The 16,433-nt window shown below is 48.1% G+C and overlaps 10 protein-coding genes across 11 annotated transcripts; 4 read left to right on the top strand and 6 right to left on the bottom strand.

The window, feature by feature from the left end:
* Positions 1–123: 123 nt before the first annotated feature.
* Positions 124–604, top strand: E1B28_005985 (uncharacterized protein; the record flags this gene model as incomplete). Its single annotated transcript, XM_043150591.1, has 3 exons — positions 124–294; positions 344–478; positions 539–604. 3 exons carry the CDS (start codon positions 124–126, stop codon positions 602–604), a joined length of 372 nt encoding a protein of 123 aa, XP_043011680.1.
* Positions 605–883: 279 nt separating this feature from the next.
* Positions 884–1,685, bottom strand: E1B28_005984 (uncharacterized protein). The gene is made up of 5 exons (XM_043150590.1): positions 1,602–1,685; positions 1,523–1,543; positions 1,211–1,454; positions 1,082–1,158; positions 884–1,030 (listed from the first exon to the last, which is right to left on the bottom strand). Exons 1-5 carry the CDS (start codon positions 1,602–1,604, stop codon positions 998–1,000), a joined length of 378 nt encoding a protein of 125 aa, XP_043011679.1. The 5' UTR covers positions 1,605–1,685; the 3' UTR covers positions 884–997.
* Positions 1,686–1,757: 72 nt separating this feature from the next.
* Positions 1,758–2,721, top strand: E1B28_005983 (uncharacterized protein). The gene is made up of 4 exons (XM_043150589.1): positions 1,758–2,013; positions 2,076–2,257; positions 2,310–2,392; positions 2,453–2,721. Exons 1-4 carry the CDS (start codon positions 1,947–1,949, stop codon positions 2,541–2,543), a joined length of 423 nt encoding a protein of 140 aa, XP_043011678.1. The 5' UTR covers positions 1,758–1,946; the 3' UTR covers positions 2,544–2,721.
* Positions 2,722–4,387: 1,666 nt separating this feature from the next.
* On the top strand, positions 4,388–6,263 carry E1B28_005982 (uncharacterized protein; the record flags this gene model as incomplete). The annotated part of the gene is made up of 4 exons (XM_043150588.1): positions 4,388–4,535; positions 4,588–4,903; positions 4,955–5,633; positions 5,688–6,263. Exons 1-4 carry the CDS (start codon positions 4,424–4,426, stop codon positions 6,261–6,263), a joined length of 1,683 nt encoding a protein of 560 aa, XP_043011677.1. The 5' UTR covers positions 4,388–4,423.
* A 271-nt stretch (positions 6,264–6,534) lies between these two features.
* Positions 6,535–8,240, bottom strand: E1B28_005981 (uncharacterized protein). Of its 2 annotated transcripts, none has more exons than XM_043150586.1 (7): positions 8,031–8,240; positions 7,884–7,979; positions 7,633–7,828; positions 6,997–7,563; positions 6,865–6,943; positions 6,720–6,810; positions 6,535–6,665 (listed from the first exon to the last, which is right to left on the bottom strand). In XM_043150586.1, exons 1-7 carry the CDS (start codon positions 8,141–8,143, stop codon positions 6,548–6,550), a joined length of 1,260 nt encoding a protein of 419 aa, XP_043011675.1. In that variant the 5' UTR covers positions 8,144–8,240; the 3' UTR covers positions 6,535–6,547. The 2 variants fall into 2 exon arrangements, with proteins under 2 accessions (XP_043011675.1, XP_043011676.1); XM_043150587.1 differs by having other exon boundaries at positions 7,633–7,878; positions 7,939–7,979.
* Positions 8,241–8,337: 97 nt separating this feature from the next.
* E1B28_005980 (uncharacterized protein) lies at positions 8,338–10,787 on the top strand. The gene is made up of 10 exons (XM_043150585.1): positions 8,338–8,594; positions 8,648–8,734; positions 8,790–9,087; positions 9,146–9,188; positions 9,249–9,403; positions 9,455–9,644; positions 9,708–9,846; positions 9,903–9,972; positions 10,040–10,276; positions 10,338–10,787. Exons 1-10 carry the CDS (start codon positions 8,350–8,352, stop codon positions 10,647–10,649), a joined length of 1,776 nt encoding a protein of 591 aa, XP_043011674.1. The 5' UTR covers positions 8,338–8,349; the 3' UTR covers positions 10,650–10,787.
* A 152-nt stretch (positions 10,788–10,939) lies between these two features.
* On the bottom strand, positions 10,940–12,725 carry E1B28_005979 (uncharacterized protein). The gene is made up of 3 exons (XM_043150584.1): positions 12,380–12,725; positions 12,234–12,321; positions 10,940–12,184 (listed from the first exon to the last, which is right to left on the bottom strand). Exons 1-3 carry the CDS (start codon positions 12,689–12,691, stop codon positions 11,181–11,183), a joined length of 1,404 nt encoding a protein of 467 aa, XP_043011673.1. The 5' UTR covers positions 12,692–12,725; the 3' UTR covers positions 10,940–11,180.
* A 374-nt stretch (positions 12,726–13,099) lies between these two features.
* On the bottom strand, positions 13,100–14,169 carry E1B28_005978 (uncharacterized protein; the record flags this gene model as incomplete). Its single annotated transcript, XM_043150583.1, has 6 exons — positions 13,100–13,127; positions 13,183–13,274; positions 13,329–13,437; positions 13,502–13,713; positions 13,771–14,000; positions 14,055–14,169. The coding sequence occupies 6 exons, from the start codon at positions 14,167–14,169 to the stop codon at positions 13,100–13,102; spliced, it is 786 nt and encodes a 261-aa protein (XP_043011672.1).
* Positions 14,170–14,770: 601 nt separating this feature from the next.
* Positions 14,771–15,139, bottom strand: E1B28_005977 (uncharacterized protein; the record flags this gene model as incomplete). The annotated part of the gene is made up of 3 exons (XM_043150582.1): positions 14,771–14,821; positions 14,877–14,990; positions 15,047–15,139. The coding sequence occupies 3 exons, from the start codon at positions 15,137–15,139 to the stop codon at positions 14,771–14,773; spliced, it is 258 nt and encodes an 85-aa protein (XP_043011671.1).
* Positions 15,140–15,156: 17 nt separating this feature from the next.
* On the bottom strand, positions 15,157–16,356 carry CMD1 (calmodulin). The gene is made up of 9 exons (XM_043150581.1): positions 16,320–16,356; positions 16,254–16,260; positions 16,177–16,188; positions 16,083–16,115; positions 15,758–16,030; positions 15,617–15,697; positions 15,548–15,558; positions 15,257–15,491; positions 15,157–15,174 (listed from the first exon to the last, which is right to left on the bottom strand). The coding sequence occupies exons 1-8, from the start codon at positions 16,332–16,334 to the stop codon at positions 15,474–15,476; spliced, it is 450 nt and encodes a 149-aa protein (XP_043011670.1). The 5' UTR covers positions 16,335–16,356; the 3' UTR covers positions 15,157–15,174; positions 15,257–15,473.
* Between the last annotated feature and the right edge of the window lie 77 nt (positions 16,357–16,433).

The raw sequence follows: 16,433 nt of genomic DNA, 5'->3' as shown, positions 1-16,433 counted from the left end.
AGCTCCATAGTGTAGTATAGTTTTATTATTAGTCTGTTGGAGTCTGTTGGAGTCTGGTATGATGTCACTACTAACAGCTCGCGTATAAAAAGCGGTTAATCCAAGTGTCAATACCAACTAGCAATGTCACCCTCAGAAGATCCTGTCCACCCCTCTGCCATCGGCGAGAACACACAAGTAAACACAGAGTCCAACGACCAGAGTCCCTCGGCCTCAACCCCCGATGATACCTCCTATCCCCCGCAACTCCATGCTGGGGCAGTCGGTTATGGTCCAAACTATCGCCAGGGACCTGTAAGCTTACTCCCACTCCAGGTTGATACTTGCTAACTCTCCTCAATAGACTTTCACCGACAAAGTGACTGGAGTCAAGGAGGAGATCAAGGGAAAAGTCACTCGCCATCCGGACCTCGTCCAGCAAGGTCATGATAGAAGAACGGGTGAATTGAAGCGAAGAGAGCGAGACGAAGACGACGGTGTGAGTCACTGCCACTCCTTCAACCGTCGTTCCTTTGGTTGATGTCTTTTTCAAACGAAGGTTGATCCTTTTGCAACACCGGGCGAGGACGAAAAGAAAGATAAGGAGCAGGCAGCGACTGTGTAAACGGGCGTCTTGCGTACATGAATGTCATTCAGACTCCAATCACCGCACATCGTGGGCAAGTCTGGAGCTTTTGAGATGCAGTTCAAAATTAAGCCACCCCACATCTGATAATTCCAAGCCGTGAGGCCTCAGCGGCGGGAAATGGTTCGAATCGTTGAGGAGCCTTGACAGCCCCTACCCCATGGTTGTGGAAGGGTGCAACCGCGGAGTGTGTTGCCTAGGCTTGAATGCGACTCTATACTGACAGTACACCTCTGAGTCCGCCGTAAGATCAACATCTACCACGCTTTTCGTAGATTGCAGGGTGGTGGTCATATTCATATACATGTAGAGGAAACAGCAAGAGACAAGATTTTGCATATGACTGACATGCGAAGAGGCGGAACAGGAATATTACTCGGCGTCTGCGACCACAGTTTGCAACCCCTGAACAGTACCAAGTCAACACAGTTGTACAGGATGTAAGAGAGTACGCACCTTGAAGGAAGATACCTCTAAGTGTGAAGCATACGTGTAAAGTTTTTCCTTCGCACCCTCATCGTCATTCCGTTTTCCTGAGTCGTCAGTAAGATATGAACTGTCAATCTATAATAGAATGAGACGCACTCTCAAGCTTGATCCTTAGCCGGTGTGGAACAGACTTCACACCTCGAGCCCAAAGTGCCTGGTTCAGCTTCGGGTCGATTCTGACATCTGATGTACCCATGGTTTTCTGAGCGAACTGAACAACGGATTTTACGGCCCAAGGAGCTCTCTTCTTGAACGAACGACCATGCACTCTTTTGTGCAGGTGTATTGTGTATTCCCTAGTGACAACGTCCTTAAGGGCGGAACGAGTTTTACCGCCAGTCTTTTCAAAAGGAATAACGACCACTTCAGTTTTTCTTTCAAAGGTTGATTGAGGAAGATAAAGCAGACCTTCTTTTTCTGCACGGGAGCCTGGTAGAGAAATACAAGTTGAAGGGGCTGCAAGACAGTTAATGATTTGTGCACGTACCATGGGTCTTGAGGATGTCGATGTCGATAACTCTAGTTCTGTCGTGTAAACAAAAATAAGGTTCTGGGTAGCTCTGCGGAGTCTGAGAATTAGAACTCCGATATTGCTAATGAAGCTTGTTGACACCAACACACTGTACATGTGCAACTTGAATTACTGCGCATGCGCCCTGAGTAAGATGGCCTAAAGTCTCAGGCCATAGATTTCCTCAAACTTTCTGGAGCCTCTTTTACATATCTCTTACTGAGATAGACTGGATATTAATAGGCTATCTGTGCTTGCAAACAGAAACAAACTCTGTAAGTACGCGTAAACCGCGACTGACAACTCTCCTTGACTACGAACATGTACTTCTCCGTCGTTCTTTCTCTGCTCACTGTGGTCTCTTTTACCTCGGCTCAAAGCTTACCTTGTTCGTGGCGCAATACTTCTGACTGTCCTCACAACTTTGGCTGACTTTTTCCTCCTGATCAGCTTGTGCTTTGCAATGCATCACATCCGCCGATACTAGTGGATGCGGCGGTACAACTGACACTGCGTGCTTGTGCAAGGATCCAACCTTCGTCAATTCCACCTTCCAATGTGTTCAGGCGAAGTGTCCCAGCAGCGACGTCTCGACTGCTCTCTCTGCTGCCCAAATGCTTTGTGCCGGAGCGGTACATTTTCCCACATTCAAACCCGTAAAAGATGCGACTGATGAGAATCTAGGGTGTTTCTGTTTCCCTTCCTGCAAGTTCGGCCGCGACTGGGACCTCTAATGTATCTAACTCGAGTGCATCTCCCACCCCCACGTATGTATCACCCTACGTTTTTCCAATTGCGGGAACTCAAAAAAAAGAACATCACCATAGGTCCCAAAAATCTGCTAATGGGGCTTCGGCTTCAGCAGTCAACATCATCGCTGGCTTAATCGGTGCCGGTGTTGCTGCGTTGGTACTCTGATTTCTTGGGCCCAATGCCTGGAAACACCGATACTGTAGCACGGAATCATGTCGACGGACCGTTTCGAATTATCGTAATCAGAACCGGAAAAAAGAGTGTGATACAGATGAATCCCCTATAATGCATATGTCCGATAATGCATACTTTCCAAAAATGCATTGATTTTCGGCTTCACCGACTCGGTTTGCGGGTGAAATTGCATACCTTTCTGATTTCGCATAATGCATACATTTTTGGCTCAAAAACCGATCCTTATGGGCTAAATTCACCTCCAAAAATGCATACCCCCCTTAGTGTGTATAGTTACCATAGAGTAAATCATTCGTAAATTTGTCTCTACAGTACCATTTACACCCAACATGCCCCCAAAAATCAGAGTTTTGGATTACTTTCATCTTTTGGCCATAAAACACGTCTGGAGGCTTTCCAATCTCAGACTGCACAGAGACCACACATTATTTTGTTCGAAAATAGTCTTTTTCTACTAATAGAAGGTCTACAATACAGTTTAAGCTCTTTTGAACCCATTACAGTGACCCTAAAAGTGATATAAAAAATATTCTAGAAATGCATACTCTCTAAAAATGCATACGTTTTGGACCCAACCAAGGGGTATGCATTATAGGAGATTCATCTGTATATCAATTTCGTGGATTGATTCCCAGTTGTGAACCTTTCCCACGCGACAGCATATGAAGATGCTCCTACACCATCTATTCATGTAGGGTGGGTGATAATCGGCCCAGGATGAAAATGGTTGGTTCATTGACAATGTCCATTAGGGCTACTCAATTCTAAAATTGACCGTCCGCCCTGTCTGAGCTTGAAATCGTAGCCAAGATGGTCGTGAACGGTCAATTTAGCGACGGTCAATTTGAGAATTGAGCAGCCCTATTCAGAGCCCACAGTTTACGTGCCCCAGGTACTTCCTGTAGGGTACCTACAGGCCTAGGAAAATGTGCTGAGCCCTGAAGCTAGTTGGCCATGAGATGTACGTGGAGACCCATTAGGTTGCTCCACCGAGTTCGGCGGACACTGCAAATATAGAGAAAACCATTGGATAGGAAAGGAGTTGGCAAATATCCGGCCATCACAGACCCACTGTGAGTTGAAGCTTTTTTTGGCTCTGGGAAAAACGACACTAATGCAGGGGGAAATTTCGGACACCGAACAAGCTCACGTTATGGCGCGGCCCGGCAGTCAGAATATAGCACAGATCATTTTGTCTGTCATCATACTGGAGTAGTATCTCAGATGCTTGCTACAATGATTGTGCTGACCATTCAGATGACTCCTGCCAATGATACGTACGAGAACGAGCTGTTGGGACACACAGGACCTTGTGGACGATGTACGAAAACGCGTGTCTCCGTATTTTTCGTCTGTCTCACGTTTCCTCCAGGTTCTCTACTTCCGACGAGCGAATGACAGGACTCGAGAACCTCCTGGCCCATTCAAAGCCCACTGGGAAAGACACCGGTCGATATCGGACCTTTTACTCTATTGGCTAGGCACTCCCTTGCACTCCCACTCTCCGTTTTCTCAGGGATGCGACGGGTTGTTGCAAAGCGCCACACAGAGTCGCCCACGACTTGAATAAGCTGAGAGGCCCAGGATACACCGACAACAATGCTCCTCCCAGCTCCTGGTCATCGAAGCCGTAATTTCCGGGTTGGTGTTGATCTTGATCAGATTAGAACTCCGCGGCACAATTCAACTCCATGTGCTGGACGGCACGTGGTCCGAGTGAGGCGGCAAGCAGCCATTTTCACTGCGTACTTCTGGAAACAGTTTTCAGCATTGCGTAATGCTCAGCATCGACACAAGACCTCTCTGCACAGTTTAAAAGCCATGCCCAGGAAACCCTGCAATCCAGCACGATGCAGGCGCTTCCCAAACACCCTCTCTTTCAGATACGAAACGAGTTTCTCTCCAAGGATGAAAGCGTCGCGCTCTCCTATCGTCGCGCCCGTCTCGTCTTGCGCAGCTATGGTCGGTTCTTCCTCAATCACTAATCTCCAACAAACTCACATCCCTTTTGCAGCACTGACCCCCTCCGACGTCGAGTTGTGCTCCCCAAGGTTTTGGGCCATGATGACCGATCCCATTTGCTGTCTCGATATCGCAATGTTCACCATACTCGCTGCCCACGTCGGTCTTACTATCGGGACATTGTCCCGTCACCTACACAAGCGCCCCGATCTACGCCCATTGATTGACAGCTTGCTGAGATTTGACACCGTCGGGATCTACCTACTTACGGAACGTGGCCACGGTCTCGATGCTTTCAACATCGAGACGACAGCCGTGAAGACTGACAACGGTTTCATTTTGAATACCCCTCGTGAGGAAGCAACAAAGTCAGTTCATCTCTTACCAATCCAACCAGCCGTGCCTAATCATCTTTACAGGTTTATGCCCGCATCAACCCCAGCCTTTGGCATTCCCAAGGTCGCATTGGTCATGGCGCGAATGATAGTAAACGGCCGGGATCATGGTTCTAGGTTTTTCATCGTACCCATTTGCAACGAACGTGAGATGTACCGTGGAGTCATTTCCAGTCGCCTGCCCACGCGGAGCGGAACGAACCCTTTGGACTTTTCCTTGACGCGCTTTCATCAAGTCCATCTCCCTCCCACGGCACTCGTAGCATCGGATATCAGCGTTCTCACCGTTCCTGAACGACCTCTCGAAGCATGGTGGGCCGAGATATGGAGAATACAGCTAGGCACTTTAGCAGTACCAGGTCCGTGGATCTCTGCTATGAAGGCAGCTGCGTTTATTGGCGGCAAGTACTCCATGCATCGGTCTATAATTGGAACGAAGAATCAGCCCACCGCAATCATCGCTTTCCGCACTCAACAGTGGCCAATACTCAACGCCACGGCTGTTTCCATGATTATGGACAAATGGTATCCCCGTGCGATACGTTATGCCATGGACGGGACCACCGACCACCGTGTCAGGCATGCCATGTCAGTCATCGTGAAAGCTACCGTCTGTCGCCACTTCCAACGGTCGGTACCAGAGGTTGCCGAGCGATGCGGTGCACAGGGGACCTTTGAACACAATTACATGGCACGAATTGAGGTAAGCTGGTTGGTATCTCAAGCTGACCGATATTGACGTGTGCATCCCCTCCAGAATGACGGGAAAGGCGTGATTATCGCAGAAGGAGACATTTTGACGCTCTGCATCCGACTTTTCTCAGAATTGTTGCTCGAGAGGTATGCGGTACCTCTACCTCATTCGGATAGCTCCCTCCTAGCTCGGCATGCTTGGTCGCTGCTGAACGAGAATAAGCAACTCCTTTGTTCGCTGGACGACCATCGAAGTGATTCTTTCAATTGTCTTATCCTTCCCCAATCGCAGCAAGTTATTGAATCCATTGGTCATGCGATGGCTTACGCCGCCGGAGTTGAGGAGAAATTACCTCAGACCATCCTCGATATTTACGAATGTTCTGTCATTCGCCAAGACCCCGCCTGGTATTCTGAACAAGCAGGGTTAACGCGTATGGACCAAAGACGGCGCGAGGATGCCGCCGTATCGCGTGCGTTACCGCGCCTGGACTCTTATTTGCAGGACCTGCAGATTGAGGATTATGTCTCCGCTCCTATCATATCCGATACAACATGGAAAACGTACGCCTCCTCCCTGCCAACCTATACGGGGAATGCGCAGACTTCCTCCCCGACCCACTACCAAGCAAGGCTGTAATGTTACGGTACCGCTTTTGACTGAGTCCCTACCAGTTGTCAATTTGCTGGACGTTGCGAGAAACCAGAACTTAACATGTATCGAAATATACCCCTAGAATCAGTTCAAATAGTCGTCGTAAAGATCTATGTAACTGTATGTTTATGTTACCGTATTCCATTCATTCATGGTAACTCTCGGGAGGTCTACAAGGAATCGATCGATGGACCTTGCATCGAGTGGAATATGATGATTTGCCAGGAGGCCTAGAACCACTCATTCGTCCGAGTTTAACCTTCAACCAACTATGTATTCTGACCTCTGTGCCTTTCCATGAGCGTTTCGAAGAAAGTCTTGACGTCAGAGTCGCTGACAACTTTTCCATCTTGCGCAAACGGACGTAAAAACTGGACGAGATCCTCCCTGGAAATGATATGATCATGAGAACGCCAAATTTGGCACCAACATGAAACACACCGCATTGCGTTGAATGCATGAATACCGTCGATTGCACGGTCTCTGGGAAGGCGAGAGAGCGCTCTCATTCCCAACTCCTCCAACGACAAGCCTTTACTCACATGGTCAGTAATCTTCCTGAGCAAGATGAAGAGATATTGTTTACCCGAGTCAGGGTCTGAGGGGGGTTCATACGTATCCTCCTCTTCCAGTAGGTATCGGTTGGCTTTGAGCAATGGAAGACACTGAGAACGTGGTGTTCTAGTCCGAGGATCAAGTACACACTGGATTTTCTCACCGTAGAACACTGACACCAACGATCTCGAAAACCCTCGGTTAAGAAGATGTCCCCAGTGCCCAAGGTAGCCAAGTGCTCACTATCCCTTATTCCCGTGTAGATCTTATCGCTCTGGTGAGAAGAGGAGGGGGCAAGACATGGTTCCGACGAGGACGAGGACGAGGACGGGGATACACGCTGTCGTTTTGCATTACGCTCACTGAAACCAGTTGGAGAACTCCGCCTTTTCTGAGAACAATTGGTATTTTCCGACCGAGAAAGGTTGTCGACCGCATCCTTCTCCGGATACAATTTCCAAGGACTTGATGAACTGTCTCGTGTAACGATTAGGCAACCCGCAGACCCTGCATAACGCTGCAAGACAGAGTTTTTCGAGACACATGAGCCACATATAAATGCATCATAGTCGGAGGCCTCAAGGAGAGGTGGCGGTAGCCCTGAGGACGATGCTTCCGAGCGGGTTTCGTTCTCGTTCTCATTGACCTGATATTGGTCATTTTCTTCTGGGGTTTGCTCGCGAGGAGCGGGTCGATCCCTGAGATTACAGCAGGATTCATGAAACCAATCCTGATCGATATATCAGTTCAAATATTGTAAAAATAATAAAATGTATCAATGAGTAAAGAATCCCCTCACTTCGCACGCAAGGCACTGTATCATAGTTTCTCGTTCGGTTTGGGCATCGTATGGCCTTTGACACCGACAGAAGAGCGCCTGAAAGTTCTGTCCGTAGAGATTCTCCGTGTTCACAGGTTCCAAGTTGTTGTGTAAAGAACATGGGTGAGTGGTCCCCTCGGTCGGGCAATCGCAACGAAAGTTCCGTTTGGGAAATCTAGTGTTCTGTAGTATTCCCAAGAATTGTGTTATTGCGAGTACTTATCACTTACAATTCAGTTTGTTCATGATCCGTATGACAGGCAATTGAACAAGCAGAGCAAATACCTCGGGACTCTGGACAGGTTTCGCAGAGATAAACCGCTTGCCTGAAAAGAGATAAGGATGGCTCGCATCGTGTGGAGAACTTTTGAGCGAACCTGATATGACCAAGTGAATAAGTACACTTGGAAAACTGGTGAGGGAGGGCTTCAGAAGCTTCTTGTAGGAGGTGTTGTTGAGACACTAGATAATCTGCGAGTGATTCAGACATGATTTAATGAGTCGCTGGTACTATATTCAGAGCTACGAGGTTTGTAATTTGCGTTCCAGTGGTCAAGATGTAGAGAAGAACATGGTAGAGCTTCAACAGCTTTTTCTTGAGGTCTCTTCCGGTTGCCGGCACGGAGTATCATCCCGGCCCGCTGAGGCTCTGACTCTGTTTAATTTGGCGTCATCGAAACTTAACTTCCTTCTATCATGGCTGCAGTACAGCATGGGACATCGTCAACTCCCTCCGGAAAGGGACCCGATCCCATCCTTCTTACGTTATTTGCCAATCGTTTCATGAGCGTCGCTGAAGCGATGGGTAGATCCTTACAGCAGACCTCAATCAGTACGAACATCAAGGAGAGACTCGACTTCTCTTGTGCTCTTTTTGCTCCGGACGGAGATCTGGTCGCCAATGCACCTTTCATCCCAATACATCTGGGATCGATGAGTTTGTATGACTCAAGTTCCTTGCCTTTGTTATGTGTTAATAAGTGTACTTTTTTAGTGCTGTCAAGTATCAAATGAAGCTATACGGAAAGGACCTGAAAGAAGGAGATGTTTTGATGACGAACTCTCCGCACGCTGGTGGCTCGTGAGCTGTATGGTTTTATTTCTACCGACCATAATATCAACCTACCTTTTCAAAGTCACCTTCCAGACATCACAATAATTTCTCCCGTTTTCGACTCTAATACCAAACAAATCATCTTCTTTACTGCATCCCGCGGTCACCATGCTGATATCGGCGGGATTCTTCCCGGTTCAATGCCCCCAACATCCGTCACTCTCTTCGAGGAAGGCGCGGAGATAATCAGTTTCAAGATCGTCAACGAAGGTGTCTTTGATCGAGACGGCCTGATAGAATATATGATCGACAAACCCAGTCAATATCCTGGAAGCTCTGGTTGTCGGAATTTCAGAGATGTGGAGAGTGATTTGAAAGCGGTATCTATTCGTTGAACATATTACCCACAGACAGTTCTGACGTGAGATTCCAAATCAGCAAATTGCCGCAAACCACAAGGGGATCCAGCTCATACACGCGAGTACGTGAAATTCGGCCGATCTATCCCATTGAACCAGAGGACTAAGTTTCGAGCGATCAGTCGTGGATGATTATGGCCTGGAAACTGTTCAAGAGTACATGTATCACATCCGAGCTAACGCAGAGATGTGCGTACGGAACCTTCTACGGGATGTTGCCAAACGAGCCGGCACAAATGTACTCTCTGCTATTGATTATCTGGACGACGGATCTCCCGTGAGTCGATCAAACTGCTGTGAACCGAATGTTCTCAAACCGGCGTACCAGATACAACTCAAAGTCGAAATCGATGAAGACAAAGGATCGGCGGTCATGGACTTCGAAGGAACTGGATATGAAGTTCGTGGAAATCTGAATGCGCCTATCTCCGTGGTACATTCGGCAGTCATTTATTGCATGAGGTCCATGTTGGACATGGATATTCCTTTAAATGCTGGATGTCTGGTTCCCTTAGATAGTTGGTACCATTTCATTTTTTGGTGACTTCTTGCCGCGTTGACACATTTGACCAATCGTTCAGTTAGAATTCCTAAGAAGTCCTTCCTGTCACCGTCTCGGAGAGCTGCCGTCTGTGGAGGCAATGTACTAACGTCGCAACGTATTGTGGACGTCGTGCTGAAAGCTTTCCAAGCCTGTGCTGCCAGTCAAGGGTGTACCAAGTGAATATCAATCTTCCACTTCTGCCTGACAAATCACTGACATGTGTCTATTTAAGCAATCTTACTTTTGGCGCAGGTGGCAAGGATAAGGATGGGAGAGTGGCGGCTGGATGGGGCTATTATGAGGTATGGACCCACTTCTCTCTCCTGCATGACGCGATTGTCGACTTCGGACGGTCTTCCTACACAATAGACTATTGCAGGCGGTTCTGGCGCAGGCCCAAATTGGCACGGCACTGATGGCGTCCACACGCATATCACAAATACTCGTATCGGTGACGTGGAAATCCTTGAGCGTCGTTACCCTGTGATTCTGCATCAATTTGGCCTTCGTTCCAATTCAGCAGGTGTCGGTAAATGGAACGGAGGTGAAGGTGTCAGGCGTGAAATCGAGTTTCTCGAACCAATGCAAGTATCGATATTATCTGAGGCAAGTCTTTCTTTACTTCTCGACGCCGCATGGCCCCGCTAATATTCTGGCGCATTTACAGCGTCGAACCAGGCAGCCATACGGCATGAATGGAGGCGGACCTGGTGGTTTTGGCCGTAATACTTGGATGAAACGCCTTCGAGAAGAAGACGGGGACCTGGAAGATGAGTCTACTGGTCCCGTACGAGAAATAAACATTGGGGGCAAAGCTACAGTTTGGATGGGAAAGGGAGACAGGCTTCTGGTGGAAACGCCAGGTGGAGGTGGCTGGGGATTACCGGACGGTGGAATGCCTGCCGCTGTCCCACATACTCAAGCTTGGGAGCCCAGGGGTTCCTTTGCAGAAAGAGCAGCTGCACAGGCATCCTTCTGATGACGGTTTTTAATATCAATCGCGATATCAGCGGGATCTTTCGTTTGTATTTCTACGTCCGAGACGATCTCCCGGCTCTAACCTTAAATCGTCTACGTACTCTCGTGGAATCTGATTTTGTTGATCTTTTTGAACTGCACGTCTCATGTGAATCGATGCAAAGTGAGATACGGCATTCTGAAAACCCGTTTAAAAGACACTGGATGTGAATACAAGCCCACACAAGGTGCGAAATAGCGTAACATGCGGGAGTTATTTCAAAAACATTTATGCAAACTTTATGCAAAATTTGGAGATTACGTTAAAATTATAATGAAATTTGTCAAAATGTTAACGACATAAAACACCTGCGTTACGCTATTCTTCACCCAGTGCAGGTAAGGTATCTGCCCGCTGTGTCAAGCGCGTAATGATTGTAGATATATATATAGATATATATATGGACCCAGTGGCCGCACGATGGATTCCGCTAGAATAGGTATAATCTAGAATGAAAACCGGGAAGTGAGAGGAGGTAGGGGCGAACAAATCTCAATCCCAATCGTCGTCATCATCATCGTCATCGCTATCGTCTCCCATATTCTTATTTCTTGCGAGCAACGCATCTGCGAGTGCACTCGCCAAATCACTCCCTCCGGCCGCTGCTCCTGCTCCAACGGCTGCACCTCCAACGGCAGCGGCGGCAGCAACAGTGCCGGTACCATTACCGCCAGGCGATGGACTGCTGGGATCTGTTTTCTTGAGAGAATGGATCCCCTTTCCTTGAATAGAGGCAAGGAGATCAGTCCTGCCAGCCTGCGGCGCTGGCAAACTCGTAGAATGACCTCCGGTGGATCCAGGAGGGGCTGGTGGTGGTGGTGGTGGTGGAATCCCATCCCCAGAGGCTGGAGAATGTAGCGGTGGTGGTGGTGGTGGAGGTGGTGGAGGTGGAGGGGGGGCCGCTCCTGACTGAGATGGAGGGGGCGGGGGCGGAACAGGTGTAGATGTTTCGGGCCTGGGAGGGGGAGCATTGCCAGGTCGTGAAGGTGGCGGAGGAGGGATTGGGATTGCTTTGGCTGGTGGACGGGACGGAATCTCGGGAGGGGGAGGAGTCGAAGGGACTGTTCGTGACGGTGGTTGTGGTGGTTGTGGTGGCGGTTGGGGTGGACGTGAATTGCGGGATGGCGGTGGTGGAGGCGAAGCAGGAGTTGAAGATGAGATACTATTGCTCATATTATGCGTCTTTCTGGACGGTGGTGGGGGTGGTTTAACTTTCTTTTCTTTGACTGGTGGGGCTGACTGTTGCGTCCGCACGAAGTCTTTAATGAAGTCCATCTCTTGCGCAATAAGTTCCTTGTCTATTCCGGAGTTCTCCAGTTGACCGAGTAATGCGGTCCATGAAGGATCGACACCTTTGGATGTGAAGCCTGATTCGGCGTCATAGCCCATGTGTGCGACATGGATAAAGGATCCAGTAGTGGGTCCAGAGATCATCGATTTGTCAATTTTTCCACCTTTGCTTGCAGTTTTCTTCTTCTTTTTCTCCGTAGTCTTCCCTGTTGGAGGATTGGAAAACTTGAATGGAGGTTAACGGAGGTGACTCACCCGCTTTCGCGTCTTTCTTTGCAAGGACCTTCTTCCAAAATGCTTTAGCTTCCCCTTCATCAGCAAACACAAAGCCGATCATACATTCCTGTATAGATTCTATGTATTCAGATTAAGGATATCAATAGTTTGAGAATAGAACCCACATCCCCAGCAAACGAGTGAAAATATGCCCTATCTGCGTTATATTCCATGTCTTTGTATAGTTCATGTTCCCATATAACACCTCTTGTACCACTCAAATCGACCAGTTTGAAGGCGCAGCATCCATTCTTGTTATCCCTGACGAATGCCAGGGCCCCCTGTAGCCCAGCGTATGACCACTCATCGGGTTTCGGATGTGCGTAATAGATTCGAGCGAGAGAAGCAGAGAATATTTTGTTTGTTGTAGGAGAGACAGGAATCGCCGACTTGACCTTGGTTTTGTCTTCGGGACTTAGAGTTGATTGAGATGGCATGCTAGTTCGTACTGGTATTGGTCGAAGGCTGGAGTGACTGCGATCGCGACGCCGGCAGTGGTGCCGAACCGGCTGACTGAACTCTGCTCCCCAAACTCCCGCGATAAAACTGTTGTTGCATGGCGCTTCACGAATTGGCGAAATAATGCTAACTGTCATTAAACCGGACAAGCTCATACATGTACCCTCATAGCAGCTTTCAAGCGGTCGTAGAGGGCCATTTGTTGGCAATGCGGACGGTTCGCGCAGAAGTGTTCCGAAATGGTGCCACGCAGACCGCGCTACTTATCCGCGATACTGCAGTTCAATACGATACCTGACTTCATCGAGGGTCGAGCACAAGATTCCATCAATTTTTTAAATTCTCATTGGCCATCTTGCATTCTCCGTAATTTATCTACCAATTTCTCAATTGATGACAACGCTGTAGGCAGAACTGGACAGAGAGGTCAGTAAGACCGTATAGTAAAAAGATTCACGAGTCTACTCACGATGTTAACACTGCAGATCCCGAGGTCGCCTCAGTGCCAGACTGAACAGTGGTGATGTACTGCGATGCACTCAAGCCTTGTGAAGAAGAGTACTGGAAATTTTTTCGTCAAAAACTCAATGTCGCAAATGAATCAAATCTCCAAACCTTGAGGAAAAGGTTGAGGTCACCGCTAAAGCTGGTAATCCTTGTGCCACTGCTGGCCGGGAGGAAGGAGTAAACGGTTTGAGCGCCGTTGGAGCCGATGTAGAGGTTCCTTTCAGAGAAAGATTTTCTTTAGCACCTAACCATCATTCAAAAAAAAAATATCGATGCATTACCAAGTTTGACCGGCTAGGCTGATATTTGTCGCCACGGCCTTGGGCGTTCCATCAGCATTGTAATTATAGGAGATGGGACCAGCGTTATAATTGGCAAGCCAAATCATGATTTCATTCTGGTTCGATCCTCCTGACGACGAAGAGGTGAACAGGTCGAAAGCGACGTTGGCAACTATGGTTCCCGAAGTGCTCTGCGACCACTTCCATGAAGCCTGAAAGGAAGGACGTCATTGCGCGTTCACAGTCATTGGAATCTCGACGATAATCACAGGGATGCTCTTGATGGCGCTCAGCTGCTTGTTGAGACCGTTGTTCAAGTTGACGTTAGTGTAGCTTTTGACACCATTTCCTCCAACCCAGTTCCAGGTGTTCTTCCAAGAAATGGTCGTTCCGCTCAGGGAAATTAAGTTGGCGCAACTTTGCCCGGACTGAGCGTTCCCCATGCCCCATTGGTCGAGGTAGAGGGTATATTGACCGGCGACGACAGTGTCCCATTGGCCTACAATTGCAGGAGAATCAATAATTTCGAACAAGCAAGGAGTTCTCGGCATACCGCAGTGTTGGGAGGTATCGATTTGTCTCTTTACAAGGCCATTCTCAGTCACCGGTGCAGCATAGATAAAAGGAAGTAGAGTGATAAGAGCGACAGATTTGAAGAGCAAGAGCATTCTCGTGAACAAGAGCAGAGCTAGTACAGAAGACCCAGGACTTCCATTCACCTTATAAAGTGTACGTGGTCGAAGTTATAATCGAAGTGTTTCCGAAATTTAGGCCCAAGTTTGAAATTATGGTTGCTCATGCGTTCGTTGATAGATTGTGTGAACTCAATATTCAGCAGAAACCGAGGCCAAGGATATGCCATTTTGCGGTGCAAAAAATGCTAGAGGATTCCAAGAAAATTCCCTGTTTTCACCGGCGGTCCGCTTCCAGAAAAGATCGACTGAGCGATGGTCAGCAGTCCTATGAGTTCACTAACGAGGGTGTCACCAGATGCACGTGGAATAAGATGGAGTACGACTTTTGAGTTGATCCAAACTCCCCGGAGCATGAGGTTTACTCTTCTCGGGGATTTGATGGATCAAGCTCAAGTTATTAGTCAATTGAGATTTGTATGATGGGCTAGTAAGCACAGTAAGACATTACATCGAATTCAGGGCGCAACATAATAGTACAGATTCCATGAACAGATTAGGATGAGCTATTACATTCACGAGTATCGTAAAACCATTTGAAGCAAGAAGTCGATGGCGCCATCGAGAGTAACGTCCTTCAGTTACCGCGGTTGAGCTCTTCCTGTCGAGCTCGGAGTTCTTCGCGATTCTAAGGGTGAAATTGATGAGTTGGTCGTGCATGGCAGAACAAGAATGAGATTCACCAAGGGCTTCTCCAAATTATCACGTATTTCTTTACTAGGAATATGGGGGCCCTTCGCGTGGTGTGCGGCGATGGGATCATTTCCAGTGAAGGTGTGATTGGCTGAATCGTTGGGCTGTCGAAAGATAAAGATTAGTTGACAGCAGCTGAAAGAATAAATGGACGACAGACATTCGGGTGAGGTTGGATGGAATAAGTAGGTTCTGAATTGTTGTTGTCAGAGTGAGAGACCTTGTCTTTGACCTTGTTGAGGATGTTGGACATGATGGGTAGTGAAGACAAGCAGTTCCATTGACAGTCTTTAAATACAAGTATTGCGGTGTATGTGACGTGAGTATGATGTCATGCGAGCCGAAAGCCGTGAACAAGGCGAAGACTCACCAACTTCATTCAGCCGGGCCCGGCAATGGATCGGGATCGCTCAATGGCCATCACGATAAGGACTTGACTTGCGGGACAATGACTTTGCACATCGGCGGTCTGATCCAACACGGCACAAGTATGATGGCGAAGCGAACATGTTATAGTACTGATTACATTATCTTTCAACGACAGTCCAAGCTTAGACCATCGGAACGGGTGAAGGATGCATTCTAGCTTACTTCGACAGCATCATCTGGAAGATTCATGTTCAGGTCAAAGATCAGGAAAACAGTGCATGTTGGAATGTACCTTGACGAACTCTGCAGAATAAATGATAAATGGGTCGATTATGCGGAGGAATGGAGCGAATAGACGTACCTTCATAATTGATTTGACCGTCACCATCGACATCAGCTTCCCGAATCATTTCGTCGACCTCCGTATCAGACAGCTTTTCTCCTGAGAATAAACAGCCAGTCAATGGTGCAACAACCGGGGGCTATATGATGAGGAACTCACCGAGATTGGTCATGACGTGTCTCAATTCAGCAGCAGAAATGTAGCCATTCCCGTCCTTATCGAACACCTTGAACGCCTCCTTTATCTCTTCCTCGCTGTCAGTGTCTCGCATCTTGCGAGCCATCATGGTAAGAAACTCGGGGAAATCGATCGTGCCATTGCCATCGGCGTCCACTTCGTTGATCATATCTTGAAGCTCAGCTTCCGTGGGATTTTGGCCCAGCGACCGCATGACAGTTCCAAGCTCCCTGGTTGTTATCGTACCATCGCCATCTGAGGAAGAGTGTGAGCGAGTGTGCAAGCGTGGAAACGGACTGGTGAGTACCCTTGTCGAATAAGGAGAAAGCCTCTTTGAATTCTGGATTTCGAGGACAGATAGGTGTTGAGAAAACAGTCCAGTGTCATACGAATGATCCTACCAGAAATTTGCTCTATACAACGAATAGTCAACGGGCGTGAGCTGCTTTGAAAGTCGACTGAGACTTTACACACAGACCTTCAGACTGATGAGCAGAGATCATGAAAGTTAGCGAGTTGACAAGCACAGAAGATAATGACTCACAAGTTGGTCGGCCATTTTGTGTATATAGAGTTGTGGGTGGAAGAAACAGTACCTGGGAAGTGGTCACCTGTGATCATCTCGTCGGTCGGCAATCGCCGAGACCACAACGCCTTA

This window comes from Marasmius oreades, chromosome 3 (assembly GCF_018924745.1).
Source record: "Marasmius oreades isolate 03SP1 chromosome 3, whole genome shotgun sequence".
NCBI classification, from domain to species: Eukaryota; Fungi; Basidiomycota; class Agaricomycetes; order Agaricales; family Marasmiaceae; genus Marasmius; species Marasmius oreades.
This window is presented reverse-complemented; position numbering and strand designations above follow the sequence as displayed.

Bases quoted from the DNA above. Each gene is read 5' to 3' on its own strand.
- E1B28_005981 (XM_043150586.1), bottom strand. From the start codon at position 8,143: ATGTCTGAATCACTCGCAGATTATCTAGTGTCTCAACAACACCTCCTA. The intron at 7,829-7,883 runs GTAAGTGATAAG...ACAGAACACTAG, and splicing joins GATCATGAACAAACTGAATT to ATTTCCCAAACGGAACTTTC. The intron at 6,666-6,719 runs GTGTGTTTCATG...TATCATTTCCAG, and splicing joins CATGCATTCAACGCAATGCG to GGAGGATCTCGTCCAGTTTT.
- E1B28_005983 (XM_043150589.1), top strand. From the start codon at position 1,947: ATGTACTTCTCCGTCGTTCTTTCTCTGCTCACTGTGGTCTCTTTTACC. The intron at 2,258-2,309 runs GTACATTTTCCC...ATGAGAATCTAG, and splicing joins AAATGCTTTGTGCCGGAGCG to GGTGTTTCTGTTTCCCTTCC. The intron at 2,393-2,452 runs GTATGTATCACC...ACATCACCATAG, and splicing joins AGTGCATCTCCCACCCCCAC to GTCCCAAAAATCTGCTAATG.
- E1B28_005980 (XM_043150585.1), top strand. From the start codon at position 8,350: ATGGCTGCAGTACAGCATGGGACATCGTCAACTCCCTCCGGAAAGGGA. The intron at 8,735-8,789 runs GTGAGCTGTATG...ACCTTTTCAAAG, and splicing joins TCTCCGCACGCTGGTGGCTC to TCACCTTCCAGACATCACAA. The intron at 9,404-9,454 runs GTGAGTCGATCA...CCGGCGTACCAG, and splicing joins ATCTGGACGACGGATCTCCC to ATACAACTCAAAGTCGAAAT.
- CMD1 (XM_043150581.1), bottom strand. The intron at 16,031-16,082 runs GTACTCACCAGT...ACTCTTCCTCAG, and splicing joins TTTCTCCTTATTCGACAAGG to ATGGCGATGGTACGATAACA. The intron at 15,698-15,757 runs GTGAGTTCCTCA...GTTTATTCTCAG, and splicing joins ACACGTCATGACCAATCTCG to GAGAAAAGCTGTCTGATACG.
- E1B28_005979 (XM_043150584.1), bottom strand. From the start codon at position 12,691: ATGCCATCTCAATCAACTCTAAGTCCCGAAGACAAAACCAAGGTCAAG. The intron at 12,322-12,379 runs GTGGGTTCTATT...GAATCTATACAG, and splicing joins TTCACTCGTTTGCTGGGGAT to GAATGTATGATCGGCTTTGT. The intron at 12,185-12,233 runs GTGAGTCACCTC...ATCCTCCAACAG, and splicing joins AAAGAAAGACGCGAAAGCGG to GGAAGACTACGGAGAAAAAG.
- E1B28_005984 (XM_043150590.1), bottom strand. The intron at 1,455-1,522 runs GTCTGCTTTATC...CCTTTTGAAAAG, and splicing joins CTCCCGTGCAGAAAAAGAAG to ACTGGCGGTAAAACTCGTTC. The intron at 1,159-1,210 runs GTGCGTCTCATT...CTGACGACTCAG, and splicing joins GCTAAGGATCAAGCTTGAGA to GAAAACGGAATGACGATGAG.